This window comes from Zosterops lateralis (genome assembly GCF_965231275.1).
Source record: "Zosterops lateralis genome assembly, chromosome: 4".
In the NCBI taxonomy this organism is placed as follows: domain Eukaryota; kingdom Metazoa; phylum Chordata; class Aves; order Passeriformes; family Zosteropidae; genus Zosterops; species Zosterops lateralis.
In genome coordinates this window covers 70,948,240-70,966,879 of record NC_139765.1, presented here as the reverse complement: position 1 = coordinate 70,966,879, position 18,640 = coordinate 70,948,240, and the positions used below count along the sequence as shown (strand labels likewise).

Here is an 18,640-nt window from a genome sequence, read left to right as displayed (position 1 = left end):
AAAGAATAACCTCTTCCCTCTCTTCCTCAGGAAACGCAAAATAAAACCCATCATCTTTAATCCCAGACAACTCACAAATCTCAAATTTTCCCCCATAGGCAAAAAGATCACTGCATGACTGGGTTTTATTTCTTTTTCTTTTTTTTCCCCCCACCTTTTCATCTTACATTTGCTAACTCAAAATCCAAAGTCAGAAAAAATATATATATTTAGTCAGAAGTACGTCAGTTACATTTTATTAACCTACTCCAAGGGAAAAGCTCCAGGGATTCACCATACAAGTATAAAACCCCTTTCAAACACCTAGGGGTTACTATATTAACTTCATCCCAGCAGTCAATCAATGCAGTAAAAAAATTAAAATACTGAAAATGGATGCTTTTCCCCTCTTCCATGTGTCCAGTGATTGCTCCGTTACAGCGTGATGAGGTCCACCAGGTTGCCTTTAGGAGGGGTCATGTTGTCTGGGAAGAAGTTGACTAACGTGTCAAACAGCTGAGTTCTCTGGGCATACGTGTGGTCAACGTCTGAAAATCCTGGGGGAGGAAGGAAAGGGGAAAGTTAAGTCACTCCTCCCAATCCCAAACACTCAGTTTAGCAGTGGAATTGTCCATTTGGGATAAATATTAACAGCTCCCTCTGCCTCCACTAATAAGGCTGCCAGCTCTCTGTCCCACTACTGTGAGCACATATACAGAGATTATGTCACCCCAAGCCAGCACTGCCATCAAAATGCCATAAAAAGTAATAAACAAACGCCTGTCAAGCTCACTGACAGCCCTGAAGAAAAGGGGGAAGCAGGAGTTCTCAGGGGACTGCTCTGATGTCCCAGAAAACAAAATCCATGTAGCTATTTTTATTTGGTGCCTCATTTCTTCTGTCCTCGGGCTTTCTTCATTATCTTCATTGCCATAACCAGAATTGCTCCTTGGATTCCTTGGAGTTTTTCTTGAGATAACTTCTGCTGACAGCAGGAGTCCCAAATCAGACTTTGTATTTATTCACTGCACTTGCACCTGGCTGCATCTTGGCACACAGGAGCTTTGCAAACCAGTTTCTGGAGTGCTGCCTCCCAACACGGCAGGGTTTGGTTTGCATTGTTTATCTAAATGCTACACTAAAACGATCAGCAAGAACAATAGGGCAGGCACACAATGATCTCCTCCACTTTGGATTACTTCCACTGCTGCTATCTCAAAGGAATGCTTTTTAATTCAGTGAACTCACTCTTCAGTTAATCAAAGTCAACCAAGTTAGTCAAACCAAAGAGGATTGGGGTTTTTATTTTCAAAGCATGTCTGGTTGTACATATCCTCCTATCTGTAAAACCAAAATCTGGATAAAATATTGTACTAAGTCAAGAACTAATTCGTCTTTTAAAATGCTTTAAACTAGAGAAAAGTTTTGAGGGTGGTGAAGCACTGGCACAGGTTGCCCAGGGAAGCTGTGGATGTCCCATACCTGAAGTGTTCAAGACCAGGTTGGATGGGGCTTGGAGCACCTTGGGATAACGGAAGGTGTCCTTGCCCATGGCAGAGGGGGTTGGAATGAGACAATTTTTGAAGGTCCCTTCCAGCCCAAGTCATTGAATGAGTCTATGAAAAATCCAACTTTTCTGAAACTTGGGTTTTCTTTCTTTAAAAAAAGTTGATCTTATAGGGTCAACTTGATGTCTTCCAAACCACAGAAACTCAGCAGAGCTTCCTCATCCAGCAGGGCAGAACTGCAGTGAGCTTTAATTTTCCCTCCATTTCTTAGATTGGGAATTACACCTCCATCAAAAACTGATGTCATCCATTCTCTTAGTGAGAGCTCAGTGACTTGAGGACACCCCAGCAGTACAAGGATGCAATTTCTGCCTGTAGCTTTCCCATAGCTTGCCCAGGATGAGTCTCTGACATCTCCCAAAGAGTTAACTGGACAGAGCAGCGAAACAAATCATGGCTTTGGCTCAGCCCTCCTGTTTCCAGCCCTTCACGCCACTGTTTTCTCTGCTCTTGACACTCTGCCCAAAGAACTCGTTCTGTAGAGAACAGAGCGAACCAAACTACTCCAGGAATTGCAGTTATCACAGCAAACAGAGCCGTAGCCATGCTGTGAGATTCCAAAGTGACATGACAGGAGGTGCTTTATTCTGACCAAAGCTTCTGTTTACTTGGGTAACAGTGAAGGATCAGATGTAATAAGAGACACAAAATGATCCCAGGAGGCATTGGTTTAAAACCACGGATGTTGACAGATGTTTTAAATATGGGTTTGAAGCATTGGACACTGGTCATTATAAATAACCTCTCAAATGTCTGGGTAGTGGCACTTTGCATATTGAAAAGAGCCTGCAATGTTGATAGGAACTATAACATTTGATATAAAAACCAGTAGAAACTAAGAGTAATTATCAAAGAGAACATCATGTAATTCCTCTGACACACAATACTCACCAAGAGTCGTGAAATCCGAGCCAGACTTAAATAATGCTGAGGCAAGAAGCTGGAACTGCAGAAGAGGAGGTAAAGGGACAAAGAAAGAAGAAAGTGTTATTAACCACACAGGCAAAAACCCCCAAAGGATTCACAGAAGTACAAGTAGCTTTAGAGTTCCTCTGTTTTCTCTATACAGTCCTGGTAACTCCTGTGCCATACACATGGATAACAGCAGCAGGCACTTTCACACGAGCACTACAATTCGTCACCTTGGCACAAGTTAGATGGTTTTTCTAGAATTAGAGCAGTGTGGACGTAATGAAAGGTATCTGACTGAGAGCTCTAAAAATCTCTTTTTTACATATAATTTTTTGCCTCTTTGGCAGAAGGTAAGAGTCCCTTCCACAGAGTAACATTCCCAGGGATTAACATGGAGCAGGCTCAGCAGCCAGGGATTAGATGGCACAAAAACAGGGTAACTGCTGGAGTGATCATGAACTTCTTGAACACAGAGAAAGATCTGCCCAGAGAAGCTGTGGAGGCCCCAACCCAGGCAGTGTTCAAGGCCAAGCTGGACTGAACAACCTGATCCAATGGGTGGCATCTCTGGCCATGGCAGGGAGTTTGGAACTCAATGATCCTTAAGGTCCCATCCAACCCAAACCGTTCTGACTCTAATCACAACAACCCTTCTGAACTGCCAGAGATCTCGTATCACAAATTTAAGGCAATATCTTCTTAACTAAAAATAAAAATTCTTTGTTTGGGAACATCAAGACCATGAATAAAAACATTTTAATTAACACATTCATGGTTTTATTCCCCCTTCATGTCTCACTGATAGATGGTGACCACAGTGTCTTCCTCTGCCCCTGACTGCTGTTTCCAGTTACCCAAGGAACAGCAAAGCTTAATCTTGTGCCTCCTGCCTGTGTGTCTTTTCAGCACACAGCCTGAAGGAAAAGAAGGGAAGAAAAAACCAGAAGACAGGCAAATATGTTCAGGAAAGGAGTAGAAAGAACAGCCAGGCATTACATATCCATCAGTTTAATTTCAATTTCAAGAAAAAATGGGAACACAGACAATTTGTAGGCATGTAGGAGTGGAGAAGGTGATGAGTAGCAGCCAACGTGAATTTGGCAACAACAAGTTGTAGCACATCAATCTGATTCCTCCTATGAGGCAGAAGGCCCTAGGGATGGGACTTGGCAATAGACCTTGTCCATTCTGACTTTCATAGGAATTCTAACACTTTTATATGATATTTAAGGCACACTGTCAAGGCATCACTTAGATTAGGCCAACAGGGGAAAGACAAACAGGTGAAATAACTGTACTGTGGGTGGCCATCAATGGTTTGACATCAAAATGGAGCCTTGACTCAGGAGTGATTCATCTGTGCCCCAGGGTCAGCATCACCCAGGGTTTTCAGTGATAACCTGCTTGGTAGAACAGGGCAGGATCACCAGACCTTACACCACACTCAGACTGACTGCCAGCATGGAACAGACAACCTTCCAACTGTTTTTCCACTTAATCCAAATTATAATGATGGATTGAGGTGCATTTTGCCAGGGCCAAGTGCAAATCAACAAAAACAGGAAAAATCAGTTATACAGAACAGGTGCAGAGGCTCTGTGAAAATGCACTTAGGAGCTACAATAGATCAGTATCACTTTATTATAAAACTGACAAACGCATGAAAAGGAGCAGAATCTTTAAATAAAATACTCTTGCTGTTATCAAGGTTTTAAAGTCTTCTCTACAATAAGGTGCCCATTTCTGGATGCCCTGTATCAGTTAGCAACATACAAGGAATGCAGTAGAAAAAGAATTAAGTGTTCTGAAAACCAAGTTCTATGAAGAAAGCTCAAAGGAGTCAGGGCTGCAGAGCCTCGACAGAACAATGGCCAAGAAAAAAACTGCCAGAAGTCACAGATGCAAAAGGCTGCTCAAAAAAGTAGACCTACAACCAAATGCAAGAAGCTACAAAAACACTTCAGTAAGATCAGTTTCAATGTGACGTCAAAGGAAAAAAACAGGCTAAAATAAGGACTGTAATGTTCTGGGGTAATTCTGCATCCTTTGGGGAGGGTATGGTGAGAAAGATACAGGATTGACAAACTGGAGATCATGAGGAACAGGGTGTGAAGTGCCCTCCTGAGTGTAAGGCCTGGTTACACAAAACCACAGTAATGCCACACGTGGATTCCACCGTGAGCCTCATTTGTGAGAGCAGCTTGGCTTCCCAGCAGCGCCGCACTTAAACAGCTGCCCAGCATAAATAGCTCCAAAAGTTCCAATAAAACCCGTGGCTAAATCCGTGCAGCTTCTGAGAGCAAATGCCACGCTCTGGCCATCCTTCCCTCCCACACAATTGCCTCAGGGGCCCGCTGCCAGCTGCCTGGTGGCACATGAAGCCGGGATAAAGGGGATGCCACGCACTTCCAGGGGTTCTCATGCTCCTGCAGGAACGCCCTGCTGGGAGCACAGAGCCACACTGGGGCTCAGGTGCCCGATTAAGGGGCCAGATGAGCAGGGTTCAGCCAGGAACTCGCTGAACTGAGACCAAAACCCCGCTGAAAACTGTCTCTGCCAAGTATTCCAGCCTCATCTGCACCAGGCATGATGGATTTTCATGGCTATGAGTTTCTTTGGGGCTTTTTGGGGAAGGAGGATCTTGTTTCCTTCTCCACCGATGGTGCCGCACTTGAGTTAACCTTGAGGGCCGTTGTTGGTTTGGTTTGAAACTAAATTTGTGTATCAGCTCACACTTGAAAAGCACTTTCTGATGGAAAAGTCAAGCATGTGAGTTAAGAGCATCAGTTAAGAACAGTGCTGAGCCTAAGCCAGTTCACTCTGCATTTGTATTACAATCCCAAACCCTACAATGTTCTCTCAAAGAATCCCTACTTTTCTCCCCAAAGTGTAGGACAGTTACTGCTCACTCAATACCAGGTCTCCTACATACCATTCCCAGCAGATATACAATGTACTATTTTCTTCACAAAGTTCAAGCTTCGTTCTAAAGAAAGAATCCATTTCTTTGTCGACTTTCTTATCATATTAATTGTTATTCTAACAGATGGCACTTCAAACTCTGATTAATATTGGGTCTGTTTGAAACTAACAGTATCTGATTTTTCAAAATATGTAGTGTTATGCAACAGCTTCTGAATTCACAGGAAAGCAAAGCCTTCAAGCAAATCACACCTCAGATCTCTCCCATCAGGCACCAGAATAAAACACCCAATTAATGACCATCTAGGAAAAACAATTTGCTTAATATCACACAGCAACTCTGTTATGGAGGCAAGAGCAGAATTCAATTATCCAGCAGAAGCATCCAACTGCTTTAATCACACCACCACCCATTTTCTTCTGACAATCCCTCTGGCTCACTGGCTTCATCCATTCCAAATTAAGCCTCCACTCAAAAGACAGCACTTCCCTTTGTTATACAATTAACTTCTCTCTCGGAGATCCAACCAGCCTTCTGAACAGAGCCAGGGGTTCCTTGGAGATAAACAGATCTGGTTAACTAATAAAAGGTTATATACCATGTCTATTTTTATATATTTGCTGCACACCTCTGCCTTTGCACAAACAAAATGATTAAGGGGGAATGAGTAACTCTTGTTTGGGATACCTGGCAGGTTGTATGAATCAGACACAATTCCTCCACCTCCTCCTCTGTAATGCCTGTATGTGAGTTCTCAGATCACAGCATAAACCAGTTCCTCAGCTTTGACCAGTTCTCTGGGGCTGGTGACTCTCAAAGAGGCAAAGAGAGGCTCAAACCCTTTGAGGATGGAGCTGTCGCTGAAATTGGGAAGGCTGAACACTGTTTTTGTAAAGGTTCCTTGGCTCCAAAGCCTCTGCTCCTGCAGCACTCAGGCTCTGAGGCTTTACAAAGAATCACAGCAGGACACAAAGAAGAGAAATAGGCTTTTCTTAGCTCCTTCCTAGAACTATTTTTCCCATTTGGGCTTCAATTTTCTCAGAAATATCAGTCTAATGCAGATTCAAACAATACTTCTGGGCCCTGCTGGCTTTATCTGTCAAATTTATTAAAGACAAGGTCTTAAGAATGGAAAGTATGAAGCAGCCTTGAACAGGGGCCTCCAGCCTTAGTCTACAAGCAAGTCAGGCCTCAGACTGGCCTCCAGGTCCTTGCCCTTTCTCCTACCATGCTCCAAGAAAAACATACTGGGAGTTTTCCTTGTGCTTTGTATCTATTTTACAACAATCATGGGATTGAGCTTCATCAGTTGTTGAATCTCCATGTACAAAATTATCCTGCTCTCCCATACTTGGAAAGCACTGGACATTTTTTGTGTCATCTTGATTTCTACTGCAGCCCATTTAACAGCAGCAAAGTTCTGGGTATGATTATTGCTGTGTTCAAGGGGCATTTTTAGCTTTTGAACATGAACTACTGATGTTTCTGTGCTTTAACAACACCTGTTTTTCTCTAAGAACAAAACCTGGAATTCAATTCGATACTTATTTTGACCATTCGTTTATCTTTAAAAGCCTGCTGTTGTAATTTACCACCAAAGTCACATCTGTGTGTGACACAGAAGAACAGCTATGCCAGCAGAAAATTTTACAGCAGCAAATACAACTTTTAATCAGTTAAATCACAGGCAAAATTCCCCATTTTCTAGGGATTTACCCTCCTTTTCCTACAGTGTCAGGGCTATTAACCCGCAGCCAGTAAAAAAGCTCCACTGATTTGGGAACACTGAACTGACTGAAGAGGTTTAAATGATGTGAAGCAGAATCACAGTTAAAGAGAACTGGATCTGTGTTTGTGGGCAGAGAAATTGCTGGCACACAGCCTGTGGCTACTAAACCAAGCACCCATGCAATACCTGTTACTTGCAGGCATCTACTTCATCTCAGGGTAATAAAAAAGGGAAATAAAAATATAGTCCTCTTAGCATCCCTAAAATTCACAGCAACAGAATGAAAATCTTGGGGTATGTTCCTACTATCAATCATTCATGCTACTTTAAACAAAATCGGTTACTAACGCCAAAGTAAGTTTCAAGAACAGTCTGTTTGTTTTCCTTGGCATCCAACTGCAAACAGCTGAACGGACTTGCCTAAGTAAGTTAGAAGGAATTACTTCTATTACAAAGCAAGCAAGCCTCACCACAAGGGGAAATTCTGCTTGTAATGGTATATAACACCACCCAGATCTCCATCCATAAAACATGAAGCCATACAGGCTACTCTCCAGAGTTATTGCACAAAGTTGAGGATAAAACTGCTCAACCTGGTCCTTCCCAAATTTAACAGTTGCCCTGGAAAGAGGGAAAACAGGCAGGAATTGATTCCCTAAAGCTCTAAGAAGCCTTACAGCATTCAGTGGCTGCAGCCAATCACATCTATCGCCTCTGCTATTAATCAAGATACAAATCAAATAAAAGCAGGGTATGGAGGTGTCTGGGCTGAGAGACATAATCAAACTGGTGCTTGAAATTCGATATGGAATCCAAAAAGCCTGCGTCAGTCCTCTGGAAAGCACAGGAGCTATTTGAAGATGCAATGCCAGAGCAAAAAGCCAACTCGATGTGATAACCGGAAGGTAAATTGACGTCAACTGGAAATGCACCCAGTCAGTACCAGCCCAGCAGCTGGCTCTGGGCCACAGCCCTGGCAGAGCTGGCCCAGGGTAAAAAAGCTTTGCAAGTTAAAGCTTTATGACCAGCACAATAAAGAATAATTAAAAAAAAAAATACAAAAAAAAATCTCCACCAAAACTCAAACAAAAAAGCATCCCAGAAAATTGTTAGATGATTTTTGGAGATGGCTGGAATGGCTGAAAGCTTTAATTCTGCTGAATGGCGTGTGCTGATCCAAGGGCTCAGTACAACAGACAGAAGCTATTGGATTTTGTTTGGATCAGACATTAGGCCTGCAGAGAAAGAATCCACAATATATTCACTCAGTTGGACTGAACTATGTAAGCTCATTCACTGGATCATTAATGTTCAGACACCAGTGTGCTCTCTGAAAAGGGGTAATTGTTTTTTTCAAACATTTTATTCTATTTCTACCTGGTATGACACAGCTTCTACATTCCCCCAAAATCTCAGAGAAGCCTATGCAGTCATGTAAATTCTCCATTCCTAAAAGTGGACAAGTTGAACACCGAACCGGAAAAAGGAAAAGCAGGATATTAAAGGCTTTCCTGTGCCAGATGTGCCTAATGTGCAGCTTCTGCAGCAGCTCCTTCGGTCTGTGGGCGACAGGAGGCAGCAGGAACTAGGAGAGGAGCTTGCTCATCACACCACAGATGTTTGCTGCTCAGGGAATAATAAAAAGGCCCAGCCAGCCATGAGAGGCAAGATCTCCTTATGAGTAACTGGCTGAGGAGAGACAGGCTACCAGCACACAGGTGTGACGTGGAGAAAAAAGGAGATCAGAGAACACAGGACACATCTTACAGGAGTGGGAGGGAGCAGAAGGGAAAAAGAGAACATAAGAATGGGGCTTGTACTGTATGGGTTAGTACAGGCTCAAATAGGAAGAAAAAACCTTGAATTCTGGGTTCAGTTTTGGGCCCCTCACAATAAGAAAGTCGCTGAGGGGATGGAGTGTGTCCAGGGAGGGGAATTGAGCTGGGGAAGGGTCTGGAACCCCCAGGAGTGGCTGAGGGAGCTGGGAAAGGGGTCCAGCCTGGGGAAAAGGAGGCTCAGGGGGAACTTTGTTGCTCTGCACAATTCCCTGACAGGAAAGGGCAGCCAGGGGGGTGTCACTCCCAAGTAATAAAACACAGGACAAGAGGAAATGGCTAGATATCAGAAAAACAATCACTAGAAGGGTTGTGCAGCTCTGGCACAGACTGCCTGGGCTGTAATCCCCATCCCTGGAGGTATTTAAAAGCCATATAGATGTGGCACCTGGGGACATGGTTTAGTGGTGGCCTTGGCAGTGTTGGGGTAATGACTGCACCTTAAAAGTCTTTTCCAACCTCAAAGACTCTGGAAGTGTAACTACACTGGGAAGATGGCACATATTGGGGAGGGGGAAATAAAATCTCCTTTTCTACCTTAAGAAAAGGAGGATCATCTGTTGTCTTTCCTATGTTAGAAATGACTAGAGAGGATCTGAAACTACTTGATATGGAACAATTTAAACAAGAAACTATTTACAGAGAACAGAGAGTCACAGCACTTAAAATGTTTTGTTGAATCACATGTTTATAAAGGCTGATTAGAATTTATGACGAATGCGATCACTTCCAAGATCCTGATAAGAGTAAATTTTTTCCAAATTCTAACCCTACAATTCCATCCTGTGCACACGCAAAAAGCATATTCTCCTCCAAGACCTTTCAGTGTCTGTATAATCTTTCCTTTAGCTAAAGTAGCAAGTTAAAGCCACCAGATTAAGAGATTTAATCCAGGGACACAGCATGGAATAGAACTGCCCCTCCTCCTATCATGATTTTATAAAAGGAGCTGTTGAATCCCTTCCCGTGTCATTAAGGAAAGAAGACAGCAAGAACCCCAGACTTTTCCTTATCTACCCATCAGGAGCTGAACATTGGCACATCTCAGCTGGCTGCCTCAAATTCCATGTGGAAATTAATGCCAGAGTCAAACCAACCACCTTATCTGACACTTCTCACTATTTCTTTAATCCGTTTTGTAAAGTGACACGCACTGTGGTACTGGAATCAAAACAGGAAATGGGAACAAATTCCTGGAATAAATAAAGAACATGCCTACTGGAAAATATTCAAAAGGCAAAGGAGATAAGATTTTAAGGGTAGCAAGCAACATATAGGTATAAACTACTTCCAGAAATAGTGATCATCTTTGGAAAAGCTGTCCCTCCCTAGAGATGTTGAACATTGAGAAACCTGAGCATGAGTTAAGCTTCTACTCCCTTTCTACTGCACAACCAACTACAGACTGGTGACATTTCAGAGAGTTTACATTTCAATTAAAGCTCCCAAAATATACACCAGCACACTGGAATTAAAACAAAGGCTCAGTCTTCACTCTTAGGAGTACAAAAGCTATTTTATCTGGACGTGCAGTTGTTAAATGACTGTTTCCAAAACAGTATGACTTAGGTGCAGAGAAATACATGATACAGCAAAGTGTCTGGCACCTGCAGAGCTTTTACAAACTGAATAAAACCCAGGTTAAAGAGGCTCAAAACTTTCAAGGAGAACAGAGTTTAAATTTCTTTAGGACAAGGATCATTGATCCTCACCTCCTTTGTCTCCTCGGGGTCCGAGTGATCCACGGTTACATATAAATCATTCTGCAGGTACTTCAGTGCACTGAGAGGGTCAGTCTGAGCTTTCTCTTCAAACCTGCAGAGAAGAGACAGAAAATTTGAGCAGAGTCATTTCCTTCAGGCCTAAATACTACTGGTTCAACGGAGAGCAAAACTCCTCTGATAAACCCAGTATTTCCAAAGAAAAACCCATTAATGGCAGCCCATGTTTGCTGGAATTTTAAGCCAGACCAGAACATGGAAAAGGGTTTTTTGGGAGTGTAAAGGAGTTACAAGGGCAAAGTATTATGTTCTCTCTAAAAATATTTAAGAGTATATGCACAGAAACTTCTTAATATATAAACTACTGAGTACAGCTTGTTTTCCCCAAATGAAATAAGGTGTGAGTAGCACCTCAGAGATCAGATACAGGCAAGCCTTGAGCAGTTCAGTCCCTGGGATATTAACATCCCACCTTTGGAAAGAGCACAGCTCCATAAAAATCCTGTGCACCACCACCATTATTTCCTCATTTTCTTTTAATGAACAGGAACTGCAACTTCTGTGAATTCCCTCCAGAAGTGAACAGAGCCCTCAGGAAATGATTCTGGGCTCAGCATCCTCAGTGAGCAGAGCTACTTCCCTGCAGCACTGAATTGGTTGCATAAGCCTAGAAAGGATGAGGTTTAAAATCATCTTTTTCCTCCTCTCACCTACTCACTGAGTGCAGCATCACACTGTTTGTCATTTTCTCATATTATTGGTGTTTGTTGTTTGTTTTTTTTTTTTTTTTGGGGGTCATTTACCTGGCTATTTATACCACAGTGGACATGTGTAGCCTGAATTTTGAAACTGCCTAAAGATGTCAGTGATTGAGCAGTGCAGGGAGCACAATGACTTTGTCTGTCACCTGATGCATCTGACAGATTGGTCACTACACATGGTTTCAAACATAGATTTTCTCAGATGACACCACCATGGTCCAGAGAGCTGAAAAGCTTTAAATGAGTGGAACCACTGCCACCTTGTCTTTTTCCACCTGCCCGGCTTGGGTGACTGGTGCTGAACAAGTTCATAGGAAAAACAGGAGTCCTGCTGATCTGTGGATTTGCTGTGGATGCAAGACCAGTACCTGTTCTGGTACCCAGAGCTGAGGGGAGTACAGGTAAAGGACATCCAGTGACTGCACAGCAATTCAGCTCCAGCCCTGCACCCATCTCACCATCCCTTGGTGCTCAGGTTTGGCTTTCACACAGATCCCAAAACTGGGAGCAGAGCCCATAAACCCCAAATTCTGCCAAATAACACACAGCAGCATTTCCTTCAAGTGCAATTTAAGCAAGTAGAAATAAATAATCCAGAGCTGTCTCTGGAGGCTGCACAGCTGCATTTCCATACCACCACATCTGGGTTTAATAAGCCTCCCAGATAACTGGGCAAGGCTTTTGTTAATTCTTGCAGGTATTCACATCTACTGTGTGCCTAATCTCAGTGTCTCACCCAGCCACAGTGGCTGTGAGTTGAGTACAACAATTTCCTTGCTGCCTCAGAAATAAAATACCATCAGGAAAACCTGACCTTCCAACTCTTGTCAGAGCCTGATAACAAAGAATTCTCCCCCAGAATGCAGGGAGAGCTATTTACTGCCTTCAAATGATTTGCTGGGTCCTGAAAGGCTCTCTCACTGCTGCAATTTCTTGACTAAGGCAACACCATAAGCTTGATTTTGAAAAGCTGTTACCCTAAATAGCAAATCTAAGGCAGCTCTGAAGCATCCAGAGTGCAGGAAGCGCTGCAGTGTAGCTGAATTCTGCCCAAGTGAGCTCTTTCAGGAGTTTCTGAATGAGAAACTCTGATGACCTCACCACGGTTGAGAGTCTCAGATGTGCAAAGGCATCCAGCCCCCAGACTTCATTAGCATCCTTGCAGGCTGTTACTATCTCCAAGCACAGTGTTTCCAAAACATACTCCATTTCCTTGGGAGGTGACAGCACCAAAACACATGTTGATGAGCAGCAGAGTGAAAAGGGAATCTAAAAATTCCCCATGACTCCCCACACAATAACCAAATTTTTCTAGTTTTAGAATAGCATAGGCAAAAATGAATCAAGTTAATTTTGTAATTCAGCCCTGGCTCGCTGCTTTTCATTAAAGTAATTTCAAAAAATAATCAAGACACCTGCACAAGGTTTACAAGGGACCTTGGAAATCCTCTAGTTCCATATAACCAACAAAATGACATTTCATAAAATGGTTTATGAGAGATTTGAGCCTTAGCAACTTGGAAAAAAAACGAGACACCTGAAAAAGAAAATTGCAAACCACCTTTGTTTCTATACCTGTGCTTTCTGATGAGGTATTTGCAGTGTCTTAGCAGGTATTCCTTTGAAGGTCGACAGAGCTTCAGAGACCAGAAATCATCTAATCTCATCTTTGGAGAGCAGGATTTACCAGGATTCCCTCCAAATAAGTAATGAACCTAAGGAAATGAGAGGCAGATCAAAAAATTGATTGTTTGTGTAAATCCACTGAACAAAGACAATTTACTATGTCAGCAGCTTTGCAGAGGTTTATTCTGGTGGGAGAAACTCTGCCTTTTAGACAGACTCTGCTCCATCTTATTATTAGTTTCACTTTGTCCCTCTGGAGACAAAGAAAGTTCTCTTAAACCATTTACATTTTAAGATAATAAAAGAATTGTAATGTTAGAGCATCCCTCTAGCAGATACCTGAGATATTTATAAATAAAGATCCAAAATCCAAGCAAACTCTTTCTTTAGGAAAAAACCTATGAGCACGGTAAGTCCTTAAGCACTGACAAAAGTGAGTTGGAAGTCCTAAAGATGTCCAAAGTAAAGTGACAGCAAGCCCAGTCCAGCATAATCCAGACTTACAGAGAGAGGCAAATTTCCAGAAGACTGGAAGTGTCACAAAAGGACTGTTTATTTCTTCACTACATTTTTCTTCCCATCGTGTGGTAATTTCAGACTCTGAACTGTTGATATTAAACACGCTACAAAGGACCTTCAAATACTGAAGTTTAACGAGTCCAAGAGGCTACCTTTCCCCACGGCTTTAAAAATAATCACTCAAAACAATGTATTCTGCATCCCACTGCTGTAGGCTCTCCTTATTTATATCAGAGGAGTTTAGAAAGGTCATTGGAACAGAGGTTTCTAAAAATAAGACTCTTCAAAACAAGCACATCAAACAGCTCCTCAGATAAAGCTGGGCAACTGCGATGATTTAGCAACCTTCAGAGTAACTCAGAAAATACTACTTTGTCTTGTAGTGCCTTACACTTAGAAGTAAAGGCAGAGCAGTCTTTACTTATTTACTGTATCATTACAGTGAAGACAACAAGCAATGCAATTTCCCCATACAGAATCTGGACCCATTCCTCCTTAAAATCGCTCTTATTGTCAAGTTTTGGGCCAGCTGGGTTACCAGAATTTGATTAATCCCACAGAATGCAAGAATAAATTATGTTTTTCTTCAACGCAGACTGTTTAGGACTAGGGAGAATTTTTAGAAAAATCCATGAAAGGATCAGTAAACGTGTCACAGTAATTTAAATTTATGAGTTAAGGAATTTATGAACCTAATCTGTGGGTTTGTGCTTTATTGGTTCATATGCACAAAGCCCTAAGTTTACTGAGCTTGTGTGTCATATGCACTAAATCAAATTTTAAGTCTATTTACGTATGAGTTTGTCCATTGAAGGCTGACAGTGCTAAAGAATGACAGTTGCTTCTGATGTGCAGGACAAAGTCAGGCACCTTTGGTTCAGAGAATCCTTAACTGTGATTAGTTCATTCAAACATATCTTTTTTTCCTAGGAATTTTGATAACTATCTGTTCTTGTTTAGTCACCAACAGGTGAGATTAAATCCCTGAGGATAATGAATGAAGCTTTGTGTGTTCTGAAGTGTGAGACCAGCTCTCATGTTTACTTCATATTGACATAAAAAGTAGTTTAGCACCTTATTTCAAAATATGGTAAGTGAGAGCTACTCACCATATTAATCCAAATATTCAAGAAGACTATTTATTGTACCATCTTTAAGAAAATAGCTACATCTTAAGAGCAAAGAGACTAAAAAAAAAAAAAAAAAAATCACTTCATACCTTGTGCAACTCATCATACACCAGCTGATGGGCAAACCTTGGGCAGGGCTCCTCTTCCTGAAGGCTTTTACCTGGATTCTCTTTTGCTGCTTGGTCATTCTTATAAACACAAGACCTGAAAATTCAAAGCAGTAAAGAATTATTAGTTGTACCTACAGGAAGCACAAAAAAGTTGCTGAAAGGCTGGAAGGTACAAATGATGTAAAACATCAAAGATTTTCTTACTTCTCTCTATCTTGTCCTCTATTATCCCATCCCATTCCTAGCTCTACAAAAAACCCAGCCAGCAATCAGAGGTCACCTTGGCTGAAAACAGTCCTCAAGCACAAGCCAAAAAGGAAAACAATTCTAGAAAATTATTTGTCACGAGCTTTGGGGATCTCTTCAAATGTTACATTATTTGCCTACAGAACTGTCAATATGAAGTATTTTTTTATTATGGAAAAAAACACCTTGGATCCAGAAGAGCTTTAGACCACAGATTATAGCAGAGGTTGTATTTTAGTCAGTAATTTCCAAGCAGATTTAAGTTATAACTGAGAATTCACTTTAAAAAACCAACACTGACACCTTTTGAAGTGATTGACCCCACTTTAGAAGAGGCCTTGAACACAAAATCTCTGCCAGTTCTGCAAAGGAACAGTGGTAACAAGCTACTAAGTACAACTCAGTGAACAAACCAGGAGATATTTTCTCAGAATATCAGATCTGGCACAGAGACTCCTCCATCACCATTCACTTGCACCAATTTCCTCAGTTTTTAAGAACTAGAGCCATGTCCACTGCTATTATCAACTTACACTGGACTGAATCTGCTGCACTGGTGCTGAATCCAGGCCTTGAACCCTTCCTTCCTACAGGAAAAATCTTTTATAACTGCTCACTTCCCCTCATCCTCTCCACCTGGCTCCAATAAAGATGTTCACACGATTTCTCTCCCTCATTTGGATTATTGCCATGATACTGCTAAAGGCAATGGGAAAAAGAGGTGCCTCAAGGGAACTCAGCTGTCTTCCACAACTTCCAACAATTCCATGGTTAATAGAGGTTATAGAATTACCTCAGGGAGACAGGATTGCTTTCTAAATATAGTCAGTGTAGAAGTCAGAACTTAGGACTTACCAACTGTTCCTCACAATGTCATAAATCCAGAAGGAATTCCTTACGTTTTCTTCCCGCTTCTCCTTGTCTTTACTGAGCCCTGACAAGACATGGATTTCATTCAGTTCAGGATCAATGGTGGCCCTTTGAGTGAAACCTGTCATTGGAACTGGGAAAAGAAAAATAAAAGTTACATGCTGAAAATAACAGAGAATGCAGGAAAGGATCCAAACAAATGAGTTTCCTTCCCCTTGCAATTCAGCAGATCATCATCCAGAGGCCAACTTCTTCCCTGTTAAAGCCAAGTCCAATGAAAATTCTCTTCTTCTCTTCCTATCTCTGACTCTTGGAAGAAAAAACAAACCATTCTCAGAGCTGCTGTTTCCTAGGAAAATCTAGGGACAGAGCCATTTGGGAGACTACCAGCTCAGAAATGAGGACTAGGCTGCCTAACATAGAGCTAAATGACCAGATGACCCTCACAAATATGAATGGAGCGATTTTGTTATTATCTCATCTGTAAAAGGAAGCATTGATTCCAGAAAGCTTAATTGCAAAAGCTGGGAAACTCCAAAAAATTCAAGATGACCTCACAATTCTATAACTCAGAACCCTACAGGACAAAGATGTCAAAGAAGCTTTTTGTATTTTCTGAATAATCGTGGCGTAATTACCAAACTATTCTTCTGTCCCACCTTCGGATTTGGAAACATGGCGAAATCCTGCGGATTCCAATAGTTTCCCTCATAATTCCCCGAAAAAAAAGGTCAGCAAATTTGTTTGGCAGTCCTTTTTGTTTGTTGTGTAATTCCCCGTTTCCTGTTTCCCTGGGCAACCATCCTTCCAAAATGTATTTGTGAAGGGCACGTGATCTCTGTTTACGGATCCTGTTTGTCTCCTTTCCCTTTCTGGGTCAGTTTACAAAGGCTGGTAAAGGTTCCTGGCCTTCGGTCAAGATTTTGGCATGAAAAATTCTCAGAACTCTCGTGTTTTGCAAATTCTTCCTTGCAATTAAGTGAACTGCACCCACGGCCCAAGAAAACGAGTCCTACATTAATAAAACATTTCATATTGTCGTTGGGGAATACACAAAACGGTATTTTGGAAACTCGTTCTGTAACTGGTTTCATTCTCACGCTTCGCTCTTTTCGTTTGTTAGGCTAGGAAAGCAATAAAAGAATTTAAAAATTCTGAGTAGAATTTGTTTTTCTACAATTTTAGCCCCTACTGAAGAATTTAGCAACACCACAAAACCTAAGCATGTATTAAAAAAAAAATTTAAAATGCTTAGTTCTCATGTAAATTTAAATAGAAACTGGAATATATTTGGATAACTCATTCTTGGACTCACTTCGACAAAATCCTTATGATTTTACAGGAGGAAGAGGCTTTGGAGCCCTCATCAGCATAAACCTGTCTAGTTTGACCTCCAATTTTGCCATAAAGTTTTAAAGGAAAATGAATCCACTTTATAAGCAAATGGGTGGTAGAAAACAGAAAAAAAATAAGGGAATAACACTGACACAACAATGACTACACACCTTGTTTTATCTGCAAACCACAAAGAAGTTAATTTTTAAATAAGGCAAACAACGGCTGTGAAAGTCATCTCATAAAGGAAATTGAAAACAGAAAGATGACTATTGCTAAAAATTGCTAATTTTTGAGAAGTATCATGCAAAGTGTTTGCTTGCATAGCCAGGGACTAAGTTGCTGACCCAAAAGGATTAAATTGAAGGTCTGTTTGAGACATTTCTGGCAGGAGAGCCATCTAAATTTGATCAGCAATGCTAATGCACATGGAAAATGTCTTTGCAACCCTATCTGCTGCTTTGAACACTTGAGACCACACCGGGAATATTACAAAAAAAAAAAAAAAACCCTGTGCAAATCTTCAGAGCACTAATACCTCATTGAAATGAAAATTATTATAATCATGAGGAACATAGCTGCTCTATTACCACTGATACTCAAAGCATCTGAAACTTGTCTATGGAAGTCCCATCCCTCCTCCTGAAATGTTGTTAAATAAATTAATTTTGTATCTCGCTTATGCTCGATTTCCCGAAGCTGAAATTATTATTTAAATAATGAAGGAGGGAAAAGCTGCCAAAGTTCAGTGCTGGTGGTTTTTTCCACTTGATATTAAGAATAGAATTAATCTGCAGCAACTGCAATCAAACCCAGATTCAAGTCAAGTAATTTTAGGCTTCCCTCGGTTGTAAATCAAACTCTTCTTGAGACTGTTTGAAATTCAGAATGCCTAGAAAAGTATCGGAAATATAAATCCCCACATTTACTAAGGACCGAAGACAAGGAGTAACTTACATAAACTCTGTGACCTATCTAAGCAACTGTGTAGAAACTGTATTTAAACAGTGCCTTAGGCAAGAAAGAGTTGACATCTGGTCTTTTGCAGAGGAGGACAAAATGAGAAAGTTGGATGCAGTGTCATTAAAAAACCCCACAACACGAATTTGATAAACAAGTCCCTGAAAATAAACAGACAAGACACTACACAGTGAGCAGGAGAAGCTGTGACATTTTAAACCCAACAGAAACGTCAAAAAAGATGTTTTCCAAGGGAAGTCTGATCCTTGACAGAGCAAAAGGGCTCCATAAAAACCTCAGGACTGAAATACTTCCACTAGGGGGTAAGAGAGGTTCATCATCTGCAAATGCAGCAGACTGGCAGGAAATGTTGGACAGAATTCAAACGAGAATGGTCTGAGTATTAGAGAGGGACA

At 41.4% G+C, this 18,640-nt stretch overlaps 1 protein-coding gene across 1 annotated transcript in view; it reads right to left on the bottom strand.

The window, feature by feature from the left end:
* Positions 1-204: 204 nt before the first annotated feature.
* MKLN1 (muskelin 1) overlaps positions 205-18,640 on the bottom strand; it is a 93,638-nt gene continuing 75,202 nt past the window's right edge. The window contains exons 13-18 of the mRNA XM_083860597.1: positions 15,915-16,062; positions 14,793-14,907; positions 13,004-13,143; positions 10,659-10,761; positions 2,439-2,493; positions 205-536 (exon numbers count right to left, since the gene is read on the bottom strand). Of these exons, the coding sequence (XP_083716723.1) occupies positions 415-536; positions 2,439-2,493; positions 10,659-10,761; positions 13,004-13,143; positions 14,793-14,907; positions 15,915-16,062 (683 nt within the window). The 3' untranslated portion in view covers positions 205-414. The remainder of the gene's footprint in view (positions 537-2,438; positions 2,494-10,658; positions 10,762-13,003; positions 13,144-14,792; positions 14,908-15,914; positions 16,063-18,640) is intronic.